Here is a 24,078-nt window from a genome sequence, read left to right on the forward strand (position 1 = left end):
GACGGACGGGTGGACGGACTGTTTGTCCTAGTGTCAGTTCTGATCGAGGATGATTTAGCATAACCCAACAATTTAATGACAATGGGGGATTTTATGCAATGGTAAAGTTGCAGAGTCAGTGATTTTTTTTTTTGCTTTCTGTCATATCTGTGCATGCCCATTACAAAGTCAGAGAGAGACTTTTACTAAAAAACTCAATTATTTTACAATATACCAGTAGAGCAGAACTACCGCAGAGCTTAAATCTCATTTTCTTCTTCAGAAATGTGTTTTTAATAGTCCTGAAAAGTAATGAAGGAAAAAAGTGGCATGGCTTGTCAAAAGCGGTGTCGTTAGATATATATTTCACTGCGGTGTGACCTTCTCAACGCTCTGCCTACTGTATGTGAGTAAAAGGAAGTTGATGTTTATGTAAAAGTCTTTTTATTCTCATGTATTGTCCTGTCCTTGTATAAGCTGTTATTTAGTTGCCGTTTTGTTTAGTAGTCATTTGGGTTTCAGTGAAGTGCATCCATCAACATGACAGGAAATACTGGAAACATGAACAAAGGTCTCTGACAATCACTTTCCATCAATTTCACCCATTTTGATCCCATTATTTACTGTATTGTTTCCTCTTTGTGGGGGTAATTTTCTTCATATCACACAAGAATCTGTATATCTTTTGGTGACCTGCAATTTTCCACTTTGACAGGCGTCAAAAAACTGTACCATAACTATAACGGTATTGATATAGACAGTCAGTAAAAGCCAGTAAGAAATCTCTTATAGTATTGACTTAAAAAATAGATATCACAGCCAGCGGGGCGAGCCGTGTGTAATTTATTAAAGGACCCAAGACGCAGGCACCAGTGATGTGAGTGGACTTTTATTGAGGAGGATGACGTACAACAAAAGGCAAAGGATGGCGAGAACAGAACTGAAAAAACCTAACTGGGAAAACTAAGAATTAAACACGTAGAGACACAAACGGAGATGCAGGGAGACGTAGACAGATGCAGGGGGAAACACAGGATGACAGAGGGAGATTACACACAGGTGGGGAACACAGCTGGAAGTAATTGACGAGACGAGACAAGGGAAGCAAAAGTGAATACACTCACATAAGACACGGACCTTCACAATAAAACAGAAAACAGGAAACAAGAAACAACTACACAAAGACGCAGAGTAGACACAGAACTAAACATGAGACACCAAACCTAAGAATGAATCCCTTAACAAGAAGAAACAGAAACATAGAATTCTAATAATAACCAACAAAGCACAAGAATCAGAATACAATCCAAAATTAAACCAAAACACTCGAAATGCTCGGTCAAAATGACCCAGAACCGTGAGAATAGAGCCAATTATCTAGATATGAAGTCAGCGAGTTTTCAATAACGAACAACTGACTTCTTCTTAGCACTGATATGTTGTGCCATCTTCCTTAAAACTCATTGTTATTGATTATTCGTTGCTTTAAGCCGAGCATTTAGTTCTTTGCTTTTGACTGTGAGTTCTACGTTTGCCCTTTATTCTGTTGGAAGCTGCTGCTGCTCTGTTCGGCTGCCTTAATTCATGTCTTTTGGGATGTGTGAAAAAAAATCTGAACAATCTTGAGTCACACATTTTAAAGCCAGTGTCAAAATTTTTGTTTGAGGAAAACAACTTTCCGCTTGACGTTCTCCAGCTCTGTTTGCTGAATACTTGACTTTCTTCTGTTATCTTCCCTTTCATGAAGTTTCTGTTTATCGTCTGGCTCCACTGTAACTAATGTCCTCGTTTTACTAACATGACACTTGCTATACTGCATTCTCCATCATGATAGACAGCACACACCCACATGAGTGCACACTCGCGCGATGTGTAGCCTGCAGGCATGCACGCTCAAAACACCATATGAAGAAAAAAAACTGGCGTCACCAACAAAAAGAACCTGCCCCCGTCGCTGGGCTCATGATTCCAAAATAAATCTGAGTGAGAAGGAGATGATGCAAAAAAGAGATATTTGGCCATCTGTGGACTCGATCTTCAGATGGAGAAATGTCAGTGAGAGCAAAGAAAAACATGAACTCCACAGGGGAACAGTTGGTGAAGCAAGGGCAATGTTTATCCCGAAGGAGACTTTGATAAAAATAAGCCTTTCTATTACGAAACAGACTGCAGCATCCCGTCTCATATAGAATTCAGTGCATAAAGCATCCATCAGAGTGTTTTCAAGATGAAGAGACCTGCACTTTGGTCTGTTTGAGATCAGGACTTTGAGCTTCAGTCTTTTGGGTCATTTCTTCCTGTTCGTGCTGAGCTGAGTGGCACTTGGCCTCTACACCATCTGTCCACTTTAGGCCTATTCTTTACTAACTAAGCACTGTTGAGGTTACAGGTGAATACGGAAATATGTGAATAATAGAGTGACTCCATAAAGTAGCCGTTTATACATTTCCTGAGTCAACTTTGAGCTCAAATGCAACTCTCAGGTCGTGTGTCAGGTCTTAGCTGCAGGGGGAGATCGCCTCGTTGGTGCAAAAATATAATTTTATGCCCGTCAAACTCGTTGATCGTTGGAATTTTTCCTAAATTTTACTAAAGAAATGGAAACTAACCCTATGATTTTGTGACAAAGTGCCTAAGCATGCAATTTAAAATAGTTTGCTAAGGTGCTACAGACACCGTATCATCCTATAAGTTTGACACCTCTTTATGCTTAAATGATTCACAGATCAGTGTTGGGGAGTAACGGAATACATGTACCGCCGTTACGTATTTAAAATACAAAATATGAGTAACTGTATTCCGTTACAGTTACCGTTTAAAAAGGTGGTATTTAGAATACAGTTACTTTGTTGAAATAAATGGATTACACGGCGGTACTTCCCTGTTTCATATTGTGGCGGGTCAGGACTGTTTGGGTTTTGTTTGACAGCTACGTTCTGTTGTTCCAGGCGGCAGCGTTGCGGTTGCCATGGTTACAGGGTGACGCTCTCTCTCTCTGCGTGTTTCCTGGGTGAGAGAGGCCTTTTTGTTGTTGTTGTGCTAAGCTAATAGGCAGAATGCTACAGGTATAGCTCTAAAGAATGTAGCATCATAGGCAGTGTAGTCCGTGCTGCAGGGAGAATGGACTGCCATACACGTTATGTGTCTGTGAGCGAGGGAGGGAGAAAAAGGAAAAGTACGAGCTGTCATCGAGCAGAAACGGGAGCTGGAAGCATGTAAATATAATAATAACCACTGCAGCCAAGAAGAGAGCCTGACGAGCCCAGTTGTAAGTAAGCTATTAAGACTCGACTGTACACCGTGTTCGTGTTTTCCTCTGAAACAATAAGTTCTGTTGGAGCAGCCTTTCAACGCCTCTCTCTGTCTCTGCTAGCAAAGTTGACCCAGACAACAAAGTAAAGCTAGTTTTCGGCTACGAGCCCGACACAGAACCCACCGTATTAGCCAGAGGTCCCTTTACTACGGTTCGGAGCCGCGGACCTTCAGTAACAGTAATAAATCACAGCAATAGTACATTCATGTAGTTGTAAACAGCATGATAATATATTAAGTAATCCAAAGTATTCAGAATACGTTACAGAATACATTTTGGGGCATGTAATCTGTATTCTGTAATGGAATACATTTTAAAAGTAACCTTCCCAACACTGTTCACAGATCAGTGATATTAACAGAGGAAGGAACACAAAAGAGCTGAACTGAAAATAAGTCAAAAACCAGCCAGTGTCCAAAGAAAAACTGCAGAAAACCTCGCAAACCTTTGCTCAAGACCACTTTAACAATCTAATCCATAGTCTGGCTCCTTGGAAAATATGAAAAAGCAGCGGTTCAAGACTTTTGAGCAGCATGTGCAGCATTCTGACGTGATGATTTTGTTGATTAATAGATTGTTTGCACTGCAAACTGTTTAAAGAATGTGTTAATATTAAAAATTATTACATAGAATTTAAGTGTACTAAATCATTTCCTGCTTATTTTATTTCCATCAGCCGCCCAAAGAGTAACCACAATCTGGATTACATGCTAGAGTCTTACCAAACTGATGCACTGACACTAACTGTCTCCATATCTAATCTGCACAGAAGTTGGGATACAGTGTTCAGTATAATCATCATTTTGAGGATCTCCTACTTGTTTTTCAGCGATGTTGTTCTGCCATATCAGGAGACACGATTCACTCGATCCATGATGATCCACGCGATGCCTCCACCGTCAAACACAAACATAAGGTCGATACTTGCAATCTGTCACGGAGTACAAGTTTAAACCTCACGTGGACGTTTCAGATGATTTTTTTAATCTTCTTAAACGAAGGGTGGAAGAACGTCAGTTTTTGATTTCATTAAATTCTCCAACCTGAAGTTTTAAAGATTCCTGAGTGTTTTTTACACTTTGTCCTTCTCTCCCCCCCCCCTGCACCTCCTCTGTTCTCCACAGTCTGTGACCTTGGAACAACCTCATCCATCTTGAGGGTTTGATCCTGTCCCGGCCTGTCATTACATACCTGGGGGGTTGACTGTCCCGTTCTGCAGGAACACGAGGCGGCCCTAAACCCAAGCCATCTGGATATGCTGCATTTCCCAAAAGTATACAGTTTGACTCGTGTCTTTTCCTCAGGTGCCTCATACATCATGCACGTTACTCTTGTGTTTTCAATGTCATCAGCTCTGTGAGTGATGACAGGGCAGCCAGCAGAGAATCGTCCTCTTCCTCTTTTCCATTTTACTCTGATTTTTTCCTCCAACTTATTGCTCAATCTCCAGGCTATAGAGCATCCCAGACTGGACGACCATCTGCTTATTAAATTCTACAAAATACAGAAAGACTTTTTCTGTCTGTCCATCTGTCATTGAAGACTCTTGTCTTGGTGCATTATCCTCCACTCTTTGACCAAAGAAGTGCCAAGGGTCATTGTGAGAAATTGTTTGTACAGGAAACGAGCAGTAAAATGCTTTTATTAGTCTTGATAACAGGATAAGAAGCTGAATTTTTTTTGGCCTAATTTATATCCTAAGAAAAGGTAAAAGATGAAGAAAATGTCCTATGAATCCTCTGTAGTAATCAGTGGGGAACCTTCACATGGATGTTGTCCATTTTCCAACATGTCCTTTTAGGGATTATGCTGAGCTGATGTAAGACAGGCTTTTCAAAACAAACACATCTGGCTGCTGTTGATTAAAGTGCACACCGTTATCCAAATAAGGGATAACTTTGGAAAGGAGACGCCGCTGCAGCTGCTGATGGTAGTTTGGATCGTGCATTACATCAAACTGTTGGCTACGGTCGAGGAAGCATTTAAGTGTTATGATGAACGGTCGAACCTGTAGGTTATTTTAAGCCAAATCATTAGGCTACATCAAAATGTGACAAGAAATAAAGATTTAGGATCTATCAAACTTTAATTTCAGAATGAGAACTATGGGAGAGAACTGTACAACTGCATCTTTATGCTGCTCAACCAATATAGACATACAGTAAAACAGCGGTCCCCAACCCCCGGGCCTCGGACCGGTACCGGTCCGTGAGTCGTTTGGTACCGGGCCGCGAAAGTTGAGGCTCAGGTGTGAAATATCTGGTTTTCAGGGTTTTTAATCGGTTTTCAGTGCTATTTTGTTATTGTTTTTATCGTTAACTCGGTTTTCCTGGGTCTTTTCACGTGTGTTATGAATAAATCTTCTTTTTTATCCGCGACACCTTAAAGGCCGGTCCATGAAAATATTGTCGGGCATAAACCGGTCCGTGGTGCAAAAAGGTTGGAGACCGCTGGTTTACAGCATCCTGCCATGTGATTGCATTTGTCTCTAACCATCGTGAACGCTCACGTTAACTTTTATCGAGTGGAAAAAAGTTAGCGTTCATCCTCCAGCTTCACTGTGTTTATGCTAACATAGCTGTGTAGCTAGCTACCACGTAGCACATCATTATATAGCAGCTAGCCCAACTTCATTAACCCTACAAACGTCACTGTTGTTTAGTTTTCTGTCTTCATTTATGTTGGAAGTGATAGCAGAGCTGTACGTTTGAATTTTTCAGAAATCTCTCAGTCAGAACATGCTATATCATGTTTAGGTGGAAGCTAGCGAGCTAACTTCCTGCTAACTTCCTGCTAACTTCTAACTCCGTTAAATTTCATAAATTGTGTTTTCATGGATGCCTGGATGTTAAACTTAATTGTTACACCTGGTAAAGCAGCAACGCTGATCACTTTGGAACCTGCAGCGGAGTTTGGGCCCAGAGATGGCTAATAAGGTCAGACTTAAAGACCGGATACTGCTGTACCGCGATAGCGCATGTTGTCATCAAGCTGCACCTGTTTTGGTCAAAAGCATCACAGTGGCTGCAAGCACGGAGCGTTATTTTGTTATTGTTTTTATTGTTAACTCGGTTTTCCTGGGTCTTTTCACGTGTGTTATGAATAAATCTTCTTTTTTTGGTACCGGTACTAGTTTTATTTTGTTGTATTTATCCGCGACACCTTAAAGGCCGGTCCGTGAAAATATTGTCGGGCATAAACCGGTCCGTGGTGCAAAAACGGTTGGGGACCGCTGCTGTAAAACACAGCTACACAAGGGTTGATAGCACAGCAAGAAGGTCAAATCCACTGATTGGCTGAAAACGCTGTGGAGTTTGTGCTTTCCTGCGTGTGCGTGCTACTACAGTCCAAAGACATGCATGTGGCTCCACAAACTGGATACGTGGAAGGAAAGATGTCAGAAATATGAAGAAATATTGAGACCTGGTGATTCTGGAGTCCATTTGAGATCTATGGAGGCCATTGTCATATTCAAGAAACCAGTTTGAGATGATTTGAGCGTCGTGTTATTCTGCTGGAAGCAGCCATCAGAGGATGGGTACACTGTGGTCATGAAAGGATGGACATGTTCAGCAGTAATACTCAGCAGGCTGTGGTGTTTAGAAAATGATCAGTTTGTACTGAAGGTGTGGCGAGAAAATATCCCCAACACACTTACGCCAAAAACTATTGCTACAAGGCAGAGTTGTTTACATCAGATTCTGACTCTAACATGTGAATGTTGCAACAGAAATTGCGACTGATCAGACCAGGCAGATTTTTTCTGCTCTTCTATTGTCCAGTTACAGTTACAGTCTCAGTTTCCCGTTCTGGCTAGAATGGTTACTGTTACTGTTGGATAGTTTTCCTTTTTCAGATCATTCTCTGTAAACCATAGAGATGGTTTCATGGGAAAATCCCTGCAGATCAGCACTTTCTGAAATACTCAGACCAATCCGTCTGGCACCAAAAACCATGCTATGTTTAAAGTCACAGCCGTGTTATTGGCTAATTAGATATTTATGCTAACAAGCAATTAACCAGGTGTATGGCTAATTAAGCGGCTGATGTGTTTAAATAGAAACTGAATGACTAGCACAAGACACATGAAACTAACCTCAGCAGAGAACTAGGACAAAGACAGGAAGTAAAACAATAGAAGAAAAGCAAATAAAATAATTACCAAAATAAAACAGGAACTCTGTGTAACAGCCAGGAGAAGCATATGTAAAGAACTAGAGGATGAACAACACGAGGGTAGAAACAATAAGGACAGTTATCCTGTAACACATAAACAAGAATCAGTGTTTTAAGAAACATGGTGTATTCATTATTATTCAATATTCGTCACCTATGCTGCCAATAACTTCTGTGCCTACCCATATGGAAAAGAAATAGTAAAAACTTACACGATTTATTCATGAAAGTGGCCCCTTTCTCATTACTTTCATATATTGTTTTAGGAAGTATCCAAAACATACAAGTTTCATTATATAATTTTTCAAGGGATCTTATATCTGTTTTCACTCTTGTATGCTTTTCATACAAATTTCACACAAGACAGATACAAACTTTATAAGATTTATAAATATCTTTTCCACATGGGTAGTAGATGAAATCTGGAACACTCGATGGGGATGAAAAGTGCACTTCCTTTTACTGCATGACGACACACCATCATTAATAAATGGAGCAGACCGGAGCAGAGCAGACCTCATGGACACGGGGTGCAGGTGAACTATTTCAGCCCACCTCATCCATCATTAAAACAAGCCACTGTAAAGACGTGTTGGAATTACCAGCTGATGGATGGCAGGTGGTCAGATAGATCCATTATGAGATTTATGATGAAACATTTTAAAACCCATAGACAAAGCCATGACTGCCATCATGCTATGTGATACCAATGAGACACACGTTACAGGTATCAGGATCAGATACAGCGTTCAAGTTCAAGCCTGCATTCCAGTTCATCTATTATTAATGGATGTACAAGCCAGGCCAAAGCATGAATCCACTGAAAGCACAGCTGTTTTACACATGAGCTGTGGGGCGTAGCCGGGTGTCTTAAAGAAATATCCACACGCCACGACCAAGGGGGGTCGTACCCCGTGCATATGGAATATGTAACGGTCTGCTAGAGCCCGACAGGTGCAGCACACATTCTGTCCTTGTCCAACAGCCAGCTTCCTTAATATTTTACTATCCACGCTGCAGCGCTCCTCGTTATTGCTGTGAGTTATCTTGAACCAAGCGATGCCGTAACCATCTGCGTGTGTGATGTTGAATTAGGTAGAGGGGATTAAAGCCTTGGAGGGACACGAGTCTTAATTAACCCGCAGATCTTCAATTCTGTGCGTTCAGCAACAGAAAAGTCTGAACTCTACCTCAGTCTTTTTCATTATTTATTCGGTGCTCAATCCTTTTAAATAAAAGAATTCGAGGTTTTCCCTCTGCACTTTATCTCACTGCAAGACAGCTCGACTGGGACCTGTTCTGTAGAAAAGATATCTACTGTGTAGGAATGTAGAGAACATATACGTGGTTCACGTCTGGTGTTTCTAGCTAACCTGTTGGAAATGTTATATGTTAGATCTTAGCCATGTTAAAGCTAATCACTCAGACTACCAGGCTTCTATTCTGTCTGTCAAACTCTTTCTTCTTCACACGCTTCACATTCACAGAGTTCACAGAGAAGCACACAGCACTACACCATGGACTCAAAATAGTTTATATTTGATGATGATAAATATTTCACATACATACATAGAGCTGCCATAAGACAGTAAAACGTTCAGACATTAACATTTTTGCAGTATTTTTGATGTCACTTCTGTATAATGTCACAAACTCTTACATTTTACATCAGAGTTACATTATATTCGTTATATTCCAGTGAAAAGTTACTTTGTTTGTACTTTTGGCTCAACAGAAAGGATCTTTTGGCTTATTATTGTTACACAGCATATCCTCCCTCTGCATGCAGAAAGGCAACAAGTAGATTTACCATCATGTGAACTTCACTGATTATCACAGCTGAGGCGCGTGTGTGTGTGTGTATGTGTGTGTGTGTGTGTGTGTGTTCATTTGTCCTGCTGTCCTTGAGAGGAAAAGGCTACAGTCGGTGCAGGTGCTATTCTGAGCCTCTGCAGAGGAAAAACAATATAAAGATACACATCTGATGATAAGAGCATACATGACACAGAACTGGAACAAAATACAACTGTGGTGTGCAGGATAGAGGCGATAAGCCACATGTAGCTTACAATATGGCAAACAGATCTGAGATATGTGGATTTGAAGAATGCATGCAAACTTGGTCTGTTTCTAAAGCAGACCAAACAATATTTTTTATTATTGAGCTAATGGTACCGACATGCTGGCTGCTGCAGGCTGCTGCAGGCTGCTGCTGGCTGCTGCTGGCTGCTGCTGGCTGCTGCAGGCTGCTGCTGGCTGCTGCTGGCTGCTGCAGGCTGCTGCTGGCTGCTGCAGGCTGCTGCAGGCTGCTGCTGCCTTCATTATAAAAACCATAACAGCAAAAGCGGGTAATTTAAATATGATGTTCACTGAGATAAACAGGTGTAGATCAACTAATGGAAACTGGTGAGGTAAAAGTGTGGAAGATTTAATCAGCTTGAAACTTCATTACTTAATTAAATCATGCAAGTGGAAAACTCAAAAGAAACCTGTTCCGAGTACTGATCAGCTGCTGGGACTGATGTATTTGACCCTGCAGTGTTTTTGTAGGAGGAAACTATCAAGCAGTAGGTAACAGAACCACAACTAACCTTAAGGCTATATTTTTAAATTGCTGTTTCAATTATAGACAGAGCCTCTGAATAAAGTACATGTGAACTGTTTTGCATATTATAAGCTGCAGAGAATGCAGAGTTTAACTGGTTCTGTTATGGCTGCAAGGTTTCCCCAAAACCTATTAAACAGAAAGCGCATTCAAACTGAAGATGTGAGAACGTGAACCTCGTGGAAAACACTCCAGCCGCCTCTAAAGCCGAGCTCATCGGAGCTTTTACACGGAAGCATGAAGGAAGTAAACCAAAGGTTAGCACGTTTTCTGTGTATTACATAAACTTTGCCCCATCCAGCAGCACATTTCTATGTGAGCTGAGACACTAAAGTGGGTCTGACTTTCTGAGAGACAACAGGGAGTCGTTCTCTTTTATCGACTTCTTTGTAGCCATTAGTTGATGTACAGTTTTATATAAAAGTCGGGGAACCCTGAGAGATGTCGTCAGCTACAAGTCATCCTTCACACATGAACTATCAGCCCGTCTTCTTGCAGATCATTTTGTGAGACAGGGCTCACACGGCATGTTGTTCAGGTTGAGAGACTGCACGGCTGTTCCAGAGGTTTCAGCTGATGTTCCTCCTGTGAGTCGAACTTCACTGCAAGACGTCTGCATTCAGAATCTGCTGATTTTTGGCAGGATCCATTGTTAACTTTGGATTTCCGAATCACTGGCCCGAATCCACTTAAATAAGGGCAAACCAGTCTTAAATTAAGCTTTACTAAGAAGCAAATCATTCATTAACCTCCTAGGACCTGGCGTCCACACATGTGGACATCACATTTTGGGTTGTCTAGACCAAAATACAACCCAAAATGTGATGTCCACATGTCTAGACCAAAATACAACCCAAAATGTGATGTCCACATGTCTAGACCAAAATACAACCCAAAATGTGATGTCCACATGTCTAGACCAAAATACATGGATGACCACCGCACTGCCTTTATCAACCAAGTTGCGGCTCCTGAAGACCATCGTTATACCGACGGCACTGTATGCAGCGGAGACTTGGAAATCAACTGCAAAGATCAACCGCCATCTTGACGTCTTCCAACAACGTTGTCTTCGAGGGCTGCTCAAGATCACATATCGGGATCACGTTACCAATGAAGAAGTATATCGCCGTGCGGGAGTAGAGCCGCTCCATGTCCAAGTCACCAAGCGTCGGTTCAGATTTGCCGGTCACATCCTTCGGCTACCGGACCCGAGACCTGACCGTGTCGCGGTTCTGTGGAACCCGAAGAATGGAAAGAGACGGCGAGGAAGACCTAAAATAACATGGAGGAGGACTTTCCTTGAAGATTTACGTTCAGTCGAACTGTCATGGGATGAAGCAACAACTGCCGCGATAGACCGAATTTGATGGCGTTCTCTTGTCGCCCGATGCGCCGATCGGCGCGGGAGGATCTAAGTCTAAGTAAGTAAGACCAAAATACTAGATTTTGCTCTACGAGGGCCTGAAATCCACTTACGAGGACATTATACTGCCACTGTTCTATCGAAATTTAAAACGAATGTCCTCATATGTGGATCTCATTTTATTCAGAACCAAAAGTCAGGTTTAAAAAAATAATAATAAAAAAATCTGGTAATTCTTTGTTTTTACATTCATCAGGTCCCAATCAGCCCAAATAGCAAAGAGAAATTCAAAATGCTGCTGTGGAAGAGTTCAGGTCTTAGGAGGTTAAATATTGCTCGAATTTGCTTTTCTAATATTTTAAAAACTGACCCTAGATAAAATGTTATTATGTTATGTTATGTTGAAATATTAAGTTCTGTCTGAAAGGAGTCTTTGATTTTGATTTCTATGGTTTCGCTTAAATGTCATTCAGACTGTGGAAATGATGAGCTGGAAGCATTTTCGGTTCTTTTAGTTTACGTTTTAGACTCTCAGTTAGTATCTTAGACACGATTTTAATGATGAGCTATTTTTACGTTTTTTACAGGTAAATCAGTGCATATAAGCCTGATTATGTTTTAAAATGAGGAAACAAAATTTGAAAGACACATAATTGATCTGGAACAACGAGACTGGAAGAAAGAAAAAAAAATTTTTGCACCACAGGTGGCTGATTTTTCTCTTGGACTAAAGCGAATAATCAGCCACCTGCACCAGTTAGACTGAGTGACCTATTAAAATCACAGCGAGTGCATTAATGAGCCAATCAGAAAAGGAAATGATTGTTAAAAGAAAAGTTATTTCCTGTTGCTGAAAATAAAATCACCTTTGATTTTAACGATGGGCTTGATAATGAAGGGATTTGACTTAATGATGAAGTTTAAGAAAACTGAACACGAAAAATTGACCTTTTTAAAATATCTGTTAGCAGCACACTTATTATTTACTGGGTGTGGACACCATCTAGTCAATAACCAAGGTAAATAAATATATATATATAATGTTTCCTCCTTTTGAATGAGGAAAAGATGAGCAAAAAACAGCTTAACCTAAATACTCTGGCAGAATAGCACAAAGATTCAGTAACACTGTCCCCTCGAGAAGTTTAGTTGCCCTGAAGTCTGCTGTGTTTCCGATGCCCGTAACACATTTTGCAGCTGAGGAAAAGTGCAAACCATCACTGCCCACATTTTTCATATTTCTACGTATACTGTGTGGAGACATGTACTGCACGTCAATCAAACCACCATACATAACACACAGATTGATGGCCTGTGTAGATTACTCGATGTACATGCTGAAGCTTTGGCTCGGCTCTCGATGCCAACGGCGAAAATCAATTTTAGCTGCACTAACACACCAGAGAGAACGACAACCTCGCACACATGCAAAGGCACAGACAAGCTCACATATTATGTATCATGAGAAACAGTCCAGTGAAGTGAGGAGTGTGAAGTGGGAGAGCCATCAGTCAGGCAGCAGGGTCCAGTGGAGGCCTACCAGTGCAGGACTGGTTGTTACTGGTTGTTACAGAAGCACATATTTGTCGTTAGTGAGCTGCCAATATGAGTAATGCATCCTCCTTACAATTTCCATGCCCACTACACTTCAGGAGACGCGTAGCAAAATAAGGACAAATGTACAGGCAAATGCATTTAGGTGCTAGGGCATGATTAAAGATGCTAATGCATGAATTTTGGCTTCATGGCGTTTACAGGTCACTCGGTTGGGTCTGTTTGACACTAGCATAGTATGAACAGTAAAAGAAGTGAACAAACACACCAAAGAAAAACAAACACACTATTTGACTTTGATTTGTCCTTACTCTGGCACTGAAAAACGTTATCAACACTGCAGCATGTTGTAAAGGGCGTGAAGTCATCAGAGTCCTCGAAACTTACTCAAACACTCGGGCTTTTGTGTTAGTCACTGTAACAGCCGTGCTCAGCCCAGCTTGGCTCTTGTGTCTTGACTGTAAAACAGGACCTGGAGGAGGATGGCGACATCAATCAGGATCTGGACTGAACCGCACACCCAGAACTGCGCCGGGCTTTCATTCATCACAAAATAGGTGGTCTTGAAGACGTCACCGGCTGTCCACAGCAGCACCATTTTCACACTGGAGCAATGGAAACACAAAGAGACAAGTGTGAGCTTTCCTCAAAGCACTGACATTTTGCAAACTGGCTTTCTTGCTCAGCATTAGACAGAGGATAGATGCTAGCATGCTAGCATAACTGGCTCCAGTTATGCTAGTATGCTAGCATAACTGGAGCCAGTTAGCATAACTTAGCATAAAGCTAAACGTCAACCCGAGAACAGTTAGTCTGGTTCTGCTGGACTGTACCTACCCGCTTATTAACTCATCACTCATAAACATGATATAAATCATTTGTTTAATTTGTACTGAAAACAACAAGTGTAAAAATGACAACTCCACGTTAGGAAGGGTTATGAGTGAGAAATGTATTGACTGGCAACCAATGAAGACTCCAGGAAGCTCCAGTATACCCTCCAACATGCCCGCTGTTCAGTGTTGCCAACTCCACAGTAAGGAAAATCGCTATTGGCTGTCCTAAAAGTCGCTAGAAGTTGCCAGATGACGTCATCGCCTAATTTGCATAAGTGGTCATGCTAATGTAATTGTAACCTACGTTGTTGGAGAGAGAAATAACATCGTGGACGAGACATAAAGTGAGTAAAAAACGTCCTAAATGCAGTTAGAATATTTTAGAGCTACAAATTAAATTTCTTTTAGCAATTATTGTTTTTTTAATGTCACAATTCCAACCCTGCTCCTTTACCCGGGCTTGGACCGGCAAAAGTGACCCGAAATTGGCGCTCTGGTGGAGTTACTGTGTGTGAAACTGTGTGTTTATAAGTAGTTTTAAACCTTGTGATCCACAAAACAGCATAAGAGTAAAAGAAGAACTGACTGCGTTACAGTCAGTGCGGGAGCAGCGGCTACCAGTGTTGCCAACTTAGCGACTTTGTCGCTATATTTAGTAGAGATGGCACGATACCACTTTTTTATGTCCGATACCGATACCGATATCATAAATTTGGATATCTGCCGATACCGATATGAATCCGATATAGTGTGTTTTTTAATCAGTAAAACTGTTTTTTAATATCTTGCTGCTTTTTGTATAAGTTCATACTCAAGTTAAAAAACAACAACAACACTAAAGCTATTCTGTTATACCTGTATGTAAGAAAAACACACTGCACCCAAAATATTTCATAGATCAGCAACACTGATCAATCTAATAAAGTTAAACCTGCTCCATCCTCCCTATTCTGGTATTTTAAAGAGTACTTAGCAGAAATATCAAGCAACCTAACTAATAGGGTTGCAAACTCCCAGCAAAAGAAAATAGGGAACCACCCTCCACCTCATGATGCTTAATCAATGTAATCAACTTTAATTTGATGCAGGGTGAAAAAAATTCACAGAAATAAATTATTTTTCAAGAATAATTAAATAGATTCAACATCTTTCTTCAACAGAATTGCAGAATTCACAGATGGTACCTTCCCAAAGGAAAAAGTACTACTACTAAAAAGTACTAGGGTATATTAGACTTAACAGTTACTATATACAGTAATGGACTTCTATACATTTTACATCAGATTAAAACTTTGGGTGTAAGATTCAGATAATTATTAAATAATTAAAAGCTAGATATTTTAAATGAGAATAAGAAAGAAAAGTATGTCTTTGTGCCCCCTTTTCCCTGTTCATGCCCTATCGGCCCCCCTGGCTAAACTTTGCTAGATCCGCCCCTGCACAGTTACCAGCCGTCAGCTGCATAGAAAAAGATCCTGATGTAGAAAGTAATATTAAATAAATTCTAACAACAGCTTATCAAGCTTAATAGTGCTGCTGGTGTTCAGCCGCTGGTTTCCTCTTTCTGGTGAGAAATGGGCCAAAAACAAAGAAGAGAGACTCGCGACAGAAAAGCCGATCAGCTGATCATTAAGCAGTTTCACGATTGAAGTAGCAGCAGGAGAGAGAGAGAGAGAGAGAGGCAGTTGCTCCATATATCGGTTGTTAAGCTTAACGTGGGAATGCTTTACAAACATTCAGAGATGAACTTACACACTTGCTTTACTTCTCTCTGAGATAACTTCCTCGGAGATGAAATGTTTGCTAGCAGGCTACAAATACACACAGCCGCTCTATCACGTGACCACACTGCTCCGGCTCGCCATGTCGCCAAGTTTTGTGAGGTGCTTTTTTGATATTTAATGGATCGGATTACATGTTTTATTTCTCTCCGACATCCGATCCAGTAATTTAGGTCAGTATCGGACCGATACCGATACGTAATATCGGATCGGTCCATCTCTAATATTTAGCGAGTTTTCAGACCCCCTAGCGACTTTTTTTTTTTTAGAAAAAAAGTCGCTAGGGGGTCTGAAAACTCGCTGAAAAAAGACATGAAAGCGCATATCGCTTTTACTCTCAACAAGCAGCGGGTGCTGTAACGCAGTCAGTTCTTCTTTTACTCTTATGCTGTTTTGTGGATCACAAGGTTTAAAACTACTTATAAACACACACACACAAAGTAACTCCACCAGAGTGCCTATTTCGGGTCACTTTTGCCGGTCCAAGCCTGGATAAAGGAGCAGGGTTGGAATTGTGACATTAAAAAACAATAATTGCTAAAAGAAATTTAATTCGTAGTTCTAAATAAACTCTAAATGCATTTAGGACGTTTTTTACTCACTTTATGTCTCTTCCACGATGTTCTTTCTCTCTCCAACAACGTAGGTTACAATTATATTAGCATGACCAATTATGCAAATTAGGTGATGACGTCAATTAGCGACTTCTAGGACAACCAATAGCGATTTTCCTTACTGAGGAGTTGGCAACACTGGCGGCTACGCACAGGTGTGAACGTCTCCTGCCCTGATAGCAGCTGGGGGAGGACTATCCTCTGCCTGGGAGCGCTTTGGCACGGGCGAGGTGCCCACGGCAACACCGCTGCTTGTTGAGAGTAAGAGCGATACGCGTTTTCACGTCAAAAAGTCGTCATAAATAAGTCTCCAATAACACCAGAAAAAGTCGCCAGATTTGTCGCTAGTCGCTTTTTAGAAAAAAAGTCGCTAAGGGGTCTGAAAACTCGCTAAATATAGCAACAAAGTCGCTAAGTTGGCAACACTGCCGCTGTTAAGGTGCAGGAAACTGCTGCAATGAGTATTGCGCAGTCTGACGTTGGGGTGAATTTGCTGGGACATCCACTCCAGGGAAGATTGTGGCATTGTATTATTAACACACAGCTTAATATTCCAGACCAGCAAACTGCCCAACCCTCTGCTTTATAGAGGTGGTCCCATTAGCTCATGATTAATTGACCCAGTGCATTTGATTAGTAGCATCTAGCTGCTACACAGCCTCTTAACTTCATAATTATGGAAATAATAAGTGAAGACGACACAGAATTTAATGGAAAATTCTTTTCACGTGACTCTAACCTAAAATCGTGCATGTCAGTTTCAGTTCAGCTGTACAGATGCAGCAGACGATTATTCTGTCAGTTGGCCTTGGAGTTGCTTATTATCACTACAAATACGCTGACTTCAGGTGAATATTTATCGCACAGGCATAAAAGGAGGGAATGATTTTTCAAGCAAACGTTTTTATTTCCCAAAATATTAAATTATTACCTTAAAATGCTTTCTTTTATACAGCACACAAACAATCCTCCTGTTGATTAGGCCTCCCCAAAGAGTCCAAAATAACAACACTATCAGCCAAAAGTAGCTTTTCGTTTTCATTTGAAAAGTTTAAACTGATTTTCTTGATTAAGTTCCTGCTGTCTAAGAAGCAGCAGGAGAGGCAGTGAAAAATCATTAGTCAGAGTGAAGTTTAGTCTAAGCTTCTGATTGATCAGAGCAAGTTAGAGAAAGCAAAGGAAAGACTGTCGGAGACACGGGGCTGAAAAGAAAGACTCGAGTCGCAGCCTGCTCCTAACACCTGACCTTGAAGAAGTCATCTGAAAATTTGCGAAAAGCACAGTATAGAAACCATCGTCTCATCACTGCTTATTGCACTCTTCCATCATTTATTCACACTGCCTTATCAAGCTTTTGCCTCCTTCCCACCCTTTTCTCCTTTTTGTTGCAGTCTTGACTCATTTACTGTCAAGCTCCTTCAACTCTTACCCTTCATGCTCTATGCTCTTACAGCACCTCACTCCCACTCCACCTACTCTCTGCTCTCTCTATTTCTTATTCTTTCTTTGTGAACAGCACAGACCCATAGGCATGAATGTAATATGAGGTTATTCTTTTTATTAGAGCTGGCTGGGCCTGGCCGGGACAATCAGTCATCAGTGAGACATACAGTAAAAGGGTCACACGGGAGGGGGTGAGGGAGTGCAGAGAGACAGAGACAGAGAGGCTGCGGAAAACAGAATTCATCCAGCATGCAGCAAGAAAGAGACGGGGCTAAGACGAGCCAAACCACCAGAGAGAACGTGAGGGACCTCTGCGAGCGGGACGGAGACCTCTGCGAGATCGCTGTGGATGATGAGTGTGTGTCGAGCGCAGGCAGCCTAATGACCGTGGGGACGGCAGTCCTGCACTATCCTTCAGCTACCCTTGCAGAGCGGCATCAAACTCTCCCCTGGGCTCCCTTCAGGCTGACGAGGAACACAAACAAGCTTCCCTGCCATAGAAATTATTCAAGATATGTGTAACTGTACCAAATGTAGATGGTTCAGGTTTGTGACTCTTCTGCACAGTGACGCATTTTAATGATTCACCTTTTAAATAATAGCTTCATTTAAAGGTGGCTTCCTTTAAACCAAGTGTTCTTATTTTGACAAACAAGCCAGAGGAAGTGAAAATGATCTCAGCCATTTCTAATATAAGAACCGGAAGAATGCACGAGTCCACTGTACACAGATGACAGCATCACGCTACGCTACCAATGACACACGAAGGGTTAAACTTTCTCATTTTTAATTCGTCACAGATCAGCTGCAGATGACAGTCTCGCTCCTATGCATGCTCGTAAGATCACAAAGGATAATACCAAAGGTGAATTGTTACAATGAACTCAGATGACTCACTCATATTAGAGCGGTGATAATCCAACTGCGACTCGATTCCTTTGGACACTTTTATGTCTGGAGAAATATACGACTCTTCTTATGCTCTGATATAGCCCGAGTCCCTCTGGAAACTGTTTCCAACTTCATTACTCTATAGGCAGCTTTTTTGAAACCCCTAACTTATCTGAATGGAGAGAGTAATAGCTGTCATTTAAATCATCAGCAGGACATAAAAACTGCACATATAGGTACCGATTTAAAAGTTTGGGAATTTTTTGTCTGTCATAAATAAAATAGAAGGTTACACTTTTACTATGCATATGTAAAGTTACGCAAAATCTATGGCACAATCCAGCATTCAGTCAGTAACGAGAAGTCTGCCAGCCATGCATCAGTGCAACAACGTGCTCTTCTCAAAGGTTTGTCATTCAGGCTGTTGACTGGATCTGAAGGATTCTTCACATTTCTATTGAGTTTTTTTTCTCAGCAAAGTTTCAAAGTGACAAAATGTCTTTTATTACCAACTTCACTCTGAAAGCTTTAAAAAATTCCAGTGTCCAGCTGACTTTGCTTCGTCCAGTTTAACCAGCTCAGGCTCATAAGAACCAGGCTATTCCCACTGCTCCCACAGGCTGATCGGGGAGTGCTTGTTTAGAGCACATCTGAGTCTCAGCGGTGTGTTACGCTCCGCTAACAATTTAAACTTTCGGAGTAAACATTCAACGGTTTGATTGAACTGCTCCAAAAATAAGCAAGCTAAGGAATTTTAAATCATTGTGCTTTTACTTCACTCTCTCTCTCTCTCTCTCAGAGACGCCAGTATTCCTCTGGGAAAATACTTGTTTTTTGTTCAGCTGAAGTTCTTTTTCTTCAAAGAAGGCTCTTAAGTGACGTTGAGATTTCTTTTGCTGTTTTATCTCTGCTGTTTTTTTCCTTTCACTGAGCCACTTTTTCCCCTTCCTCCATTGTCCTGCACAACTGCCATCTTTGTTTTTACTGACTCTGTCATTCCCTTTACTCTGCTCCTCTCCATAGCATAAAAAGGAACAAAGTGTTATCTCATTATTAGTATTTAAAAAGACCTATCAGCTGCTACTCTGAACCATTTGCACTGCAGTCGTTACAGATAGCAAACAAACGCTTGTTAATGTCACGTTAACTTGTTACATACATGAACTTAAATAGAAGTATGCACACAGCAATATGCACTGACAGTAATCATCTGTATCAACTTCTACTTATGGAATCGAAGTCCTGTTACCACTAGAAGAATAGTTGTGGTACATTTGTCTGTGAAGGTTCTCAGTCATCCATCATAGTCTAAGGAGCTTGGAAAGAAAAGCAGTTCTGGTACAGGTTTGTCCATTCTGACTGTACACAAAGTCTTGTGGAAAAAAGTACAATTCCTCTCTTGTATCAATATGCACCATATATAGTGATGCCATTAAATATGTTATAATAACTGCAACAGAAATTCACAATATTTGAAGCTCATGAAATGTTGAAACTGGGAAAGAAAGGCAATTACCTGAAGGACTTTGAACGTTGCACGGTTGTTGGTGCCAGAAAGGTCGGTCTAAGTATTTCAGAAATTGCTGATTTGCTGGGATTTTCCTTCAGAGTTTACAGAACATTGTCCAAACAAGATAAAAAAACATCCAATGCACAGCTGGTCTCTGGGCTAGCATGTCTTTTTGATGTCAAAGCTCAGAGGAGAACCAGGCTGACAGGAACACATCAAACCTTGAAGGAGATGGGCTACAATGGTGCTACTCACAGCCGCTAAGAACAGGGAAACAAGGCTACACCGCTGGCTCGCCAAAACTGGTAAAATGTAGTTTGGTCTGACGAGTTTCCATTTGTGCTGTGACATTTAGATGTTGGGGTCAGAATTTGGCAAAAATATGGATCCATCTCGCCTTGCAGGAACACTTCAGGCTGTTGGTGGTGGTCTGATGGTGTAAGGGGAGCTTTTTACGGCACGTTTTGGTCCCTTTAGCAGATACAGAGCAACGTCTACGTTGGCCACAGCCTACCTGAGAATTTTTACTGACCATGTCCACCCTACAGACTAACCCACGTAGCAAGCAGGTCTGGCCCCGAGCTGGTATTTAGCCAGCACTGCTACCTGACTTCTGGCATGGTGAGTGGTATGTCATCCAGATAAGGGCCAGGTCTGGCATAGATGGCACTGTCTATGTGATGGCATGCCACATCTTGCTCGATTGTGGTTTGGTTTATGTGGCCAAGCTCATAGAAAACGGGTCTGGCCCAGATCTGGCACCAAGCTGGTACTTCTGACTGGTGTCATGTATCTCAATGATGGCACTGTTTATGTTCCTATTTTTGTTAGAGGACCCAAATGCCATGTTGCAATACTATACTGCTATGGTAGCCAACGTTTCAAATGCAGGTTAGCAGGTTTGTGAGTTTACACTTTATTATGTACTATTATGTTCTGCCACATGTTGTTATTACATGGCTTGATTAAGGTACACATTATTAGGCTGACATCTGGGGCCAGAACTGAAACTGTTCTGGGCCAGCACAGGGCCAGCAGTGTGTCTGCAACTGGCCTTGTGCTGGCCCATGTGTGGGCCACCTCTGTTAAACCAGATCTGGGCCACCAAAGGGCTGTCATTCTTTGCGGTATGCGGGCCATTTGTAAGCACATTGTGTGAGCCAGATTTAGGCCATACCAATTTTGCTATCTGGGAATGTGTAGCCATCTTCAGAAGGATAATATGCCACGCCACACAGCTCAAATTATCTCAAACTGGTTTTCTGAATAGGAAAATGACTTCACTTCACTCAAATGACTTTCACAGATCTCAATCCAATAGAGCACCTTTGGGATGTGGTGGAATGGAAGACTTACATGATGGAGTTGCAACTGAAAAATCTGCAGCAAGTGTGTGAGGCGATCATGTCAGTGTGAACCAAAATCTCTAAAAATGATTCCAGCACCTTGATGAATTAATGCTTCAAAGAATTAAGGAAGTACTTAAGGTAAGAGGGGGCCTAACCCCATACTAGATATAACTAACGAAGTGGCCAGTGAGTGTATATGGTCATGTGGATATGCTCAATGGGACTCTGCACCCAAATTTGGGTATAGGTCAAGACATGTGAGCGAAAGTGAGTGAAAACTACACCCACGAGAGCTCTTAGAGGTCAAAATAATTTTACATAAAAAGTCACCTGCTGCATCTCTGACGACAAACTATTCTTGGTTTATTTCACTGAATGTCTATTTCTGTCCTTGTTTATTCTTCTGCCGAATCACAGCTTCGGTTTTTCTGGCTAGCCTCTCTGCCGGAGCCTAAACCTCACCCTGCCGAATACTCCGAGCCCCGCTTTGACTCACTTCTTTGCTCAAGAGACAGCAAACATCATTAATGAGGAAGAGTCATTAACAATGTAATTAAGCAGAGTGGGTCATCTGTACAAAAGAAGTCTGCACAACAGAGTGGGAAAATGAAGACAAAACACCAGTTTGAGGTCGTTTGTGTCTCGCAGGCACGCGCACACAAACTCACAAACTTGCTTCCAACATGTTACTGTTTGTGATGCTACTCTCATGTTGGTCCATCTGGCAGAGACGCCGTTTGTGGCTCACTCGACAGTTGATGAAAGCACAAACAATTGAACTTGGTCCTGATTAAGGCTTTGAGTGCCCGCAGGGAAAAGGCGTGATTATGCTATTGATTGAGAATACTAAGTGAGTGAGTAGCTTTGTCACACACACAACTCAACATCACCACTTTGTGTTAAATTGTACTAAAAGGGAAACAGAAACAGGGTGTGCTAAAATGCACATTTTCTCTCACATTCTCAGCTTCATTCAACGACCAAACACCTTCATCTGAGCTAAGAGGCTAAAAACGGGAGAGGAAAGGGTGAAATCTTGAACTGTGTGTTTTCATGTGTGGACGTGGACACAGGGGGATACGGGAGATAAAATGAAGAAAATTCCCAGAGATGGATGACGACGTAACCAGGCAGAGGAATGATAAATCTGAAGAGGTGTGAGAAACGAAGCCACCCTGATGGTGATGGAGGTGACAGGAGAGAGATGGAGAAACAGAGAGGGGGTCTGATTGCACTTTGCTGTGGCTGTGCGGTATGTGAGCCTCGCAGTAATGGTACTGTGTATTGAACGAGCGCTGTCAGGCCACCTATTAACTCCTCTAAGCGCCCAGAGTGGACAAGTGGAACGCTACGACAGGAAGCAGGGCTGAGTGACATTTAGAAAGACAGACAGAGAGAGAAGGATAAAAGGAGAGAGAATGAAAAGGACAACGAGTCAGTTTGTGCTATTTTCTAATTTCACGTCCCGAATATTTACAAAGACGCCTTGTGCATCTTTAAATGTCACTCTGTGAAACAGAATCTCAGCATTTCATTTCTGAATTCCTTTGCAACTGCTAAAATCAATATGTCACCACTGTCAGAGGCCATAAGAAGATCATTTGTAACCTTCACGAAAGCTGTGATGAGCTCAGAAACCTGACTGAAACTCTTCAAATAAGCCATTCCTCTGCAGATGATCTGTTAGCTGTTTGACAACTACTCTTTCAAGGATGTTTGATATGAAAGGAAGGTTGGAGATTGGCCTATAATTAGCTAAGACTGCTGGGTCTAGAGATGCTTTTTGAGTAAAGGTTTAACTGCAGCCAGCTTGAAGGCCTGTGGTACATAGCTGATTATTAGAGATAGGTTGATCATATTTAAGATTGAAGAATTAATTAATGGCAGGACTTCTTTGAGCAGTTTTGTAGGAATGGGGTCTAAAAGACACGTTGATGGTTTGGAGGAAGTAATTATTGAAGTTAACTCAGAAAGATTAATTGGAGAAAAAGAGTCTAACTTAACATCAATGGTACTAAGAGTAGCTGTAGATAATATTACATCTGTGGGATGATTATTGGTAATTTTTTCTCTAATGATAAACATTTTATTGGTGAAGAAGTTCATGAAGTCATTACTAGTTTTTTTTTTTTTTTTTTTTTTTTTTTTTTTTTTTTTTTTTTTTTTTTTTTTTTCCGCCTGTCCCATTTGGTTCTTTAGCCGTCAGAATTGTTGTCTGAAGACCAACAAGGATACCCAATGGATTTATTTTGCCAAATGGATCATCATGGCATTGCCGTATTGGTCCATTTGATCGACCTTTGTTTTTATTATTTATTTTATTTTCAGTTGTTACAGACGGGACAGACATGAGTGAGGGATAGGAAAGGGAGAAAGAAAGAGGAAGGAAAAGAAAAACAGAAGGGGAGAGGGACAGTGAGAAAGGGGGGAAGAAAAAATATCTCCGGGATCACCTGTTGAGAGAAAAAGAATAGAAAACAAGCAAAAAAAAAAACAAAACAATGCAACATACTATACACAACACCATCGCATTAATCTAGCTAAGTGAAAACAGCAGTAAATACTAAATATTGAATGTTGTTGTGCAGCACGCAGGACAGACAGCGCACAATGTGCTTTGAAGTAGCAGCCAAGAAAGGTGTGATTTAAGTCTACGAATAG

The 24,078-nt window shown here is 41.3% G+C and overlaps 1 protein-coding gene across 5 annotated transcripts in view; it reads right to left on the bottom strand.

The window, feature by feature from the left end:
* The window catches only part of LOC146515914 (solute carrier family 66 member 2), a 159,232-nt gene that overhangs the window by 70,288 nt on the left and 64,866 nt on the right, over positions 1-24,078 (bottom strand). For 3 of the 5 annotated variants that reach the window (XM_085165505.1, XM_085165504.1, XM_085165503.1), the window contains exon 5: positions 159-13,598. The exons of 1 other annotated variant lie outside the window; for it this stretch is intronic. In XM_085165505.1, the coding sequence (XP_085021631.1) occupies positions 13,424-13,598 (175 nt within the window). In that variant the 3' untranslated portion in view covers positions 159-13,423. Of the gene's footprint in view, positions 1-158; positions 13,599-24,078 lie in introns of those variants that run through there. One more of the 5 variants, XR_014874952.1, reaches the window with a different exon arrangement.

This window comes from Neolamprologus multifasciatus, chromosome 7 (genome assembly GCF_963576455.1).
Source record: "Neolamprologus multifasciatus chromosome 7, fNeoMul1.2, whole genome shotgun sequence".
Lineage (NCBI taxonomy): Eukaryota > Metazoa > Chordata > Actinopteri > Cichliformes > Cichlidae > Neolamprologus > Neolamprologus multifasciatus.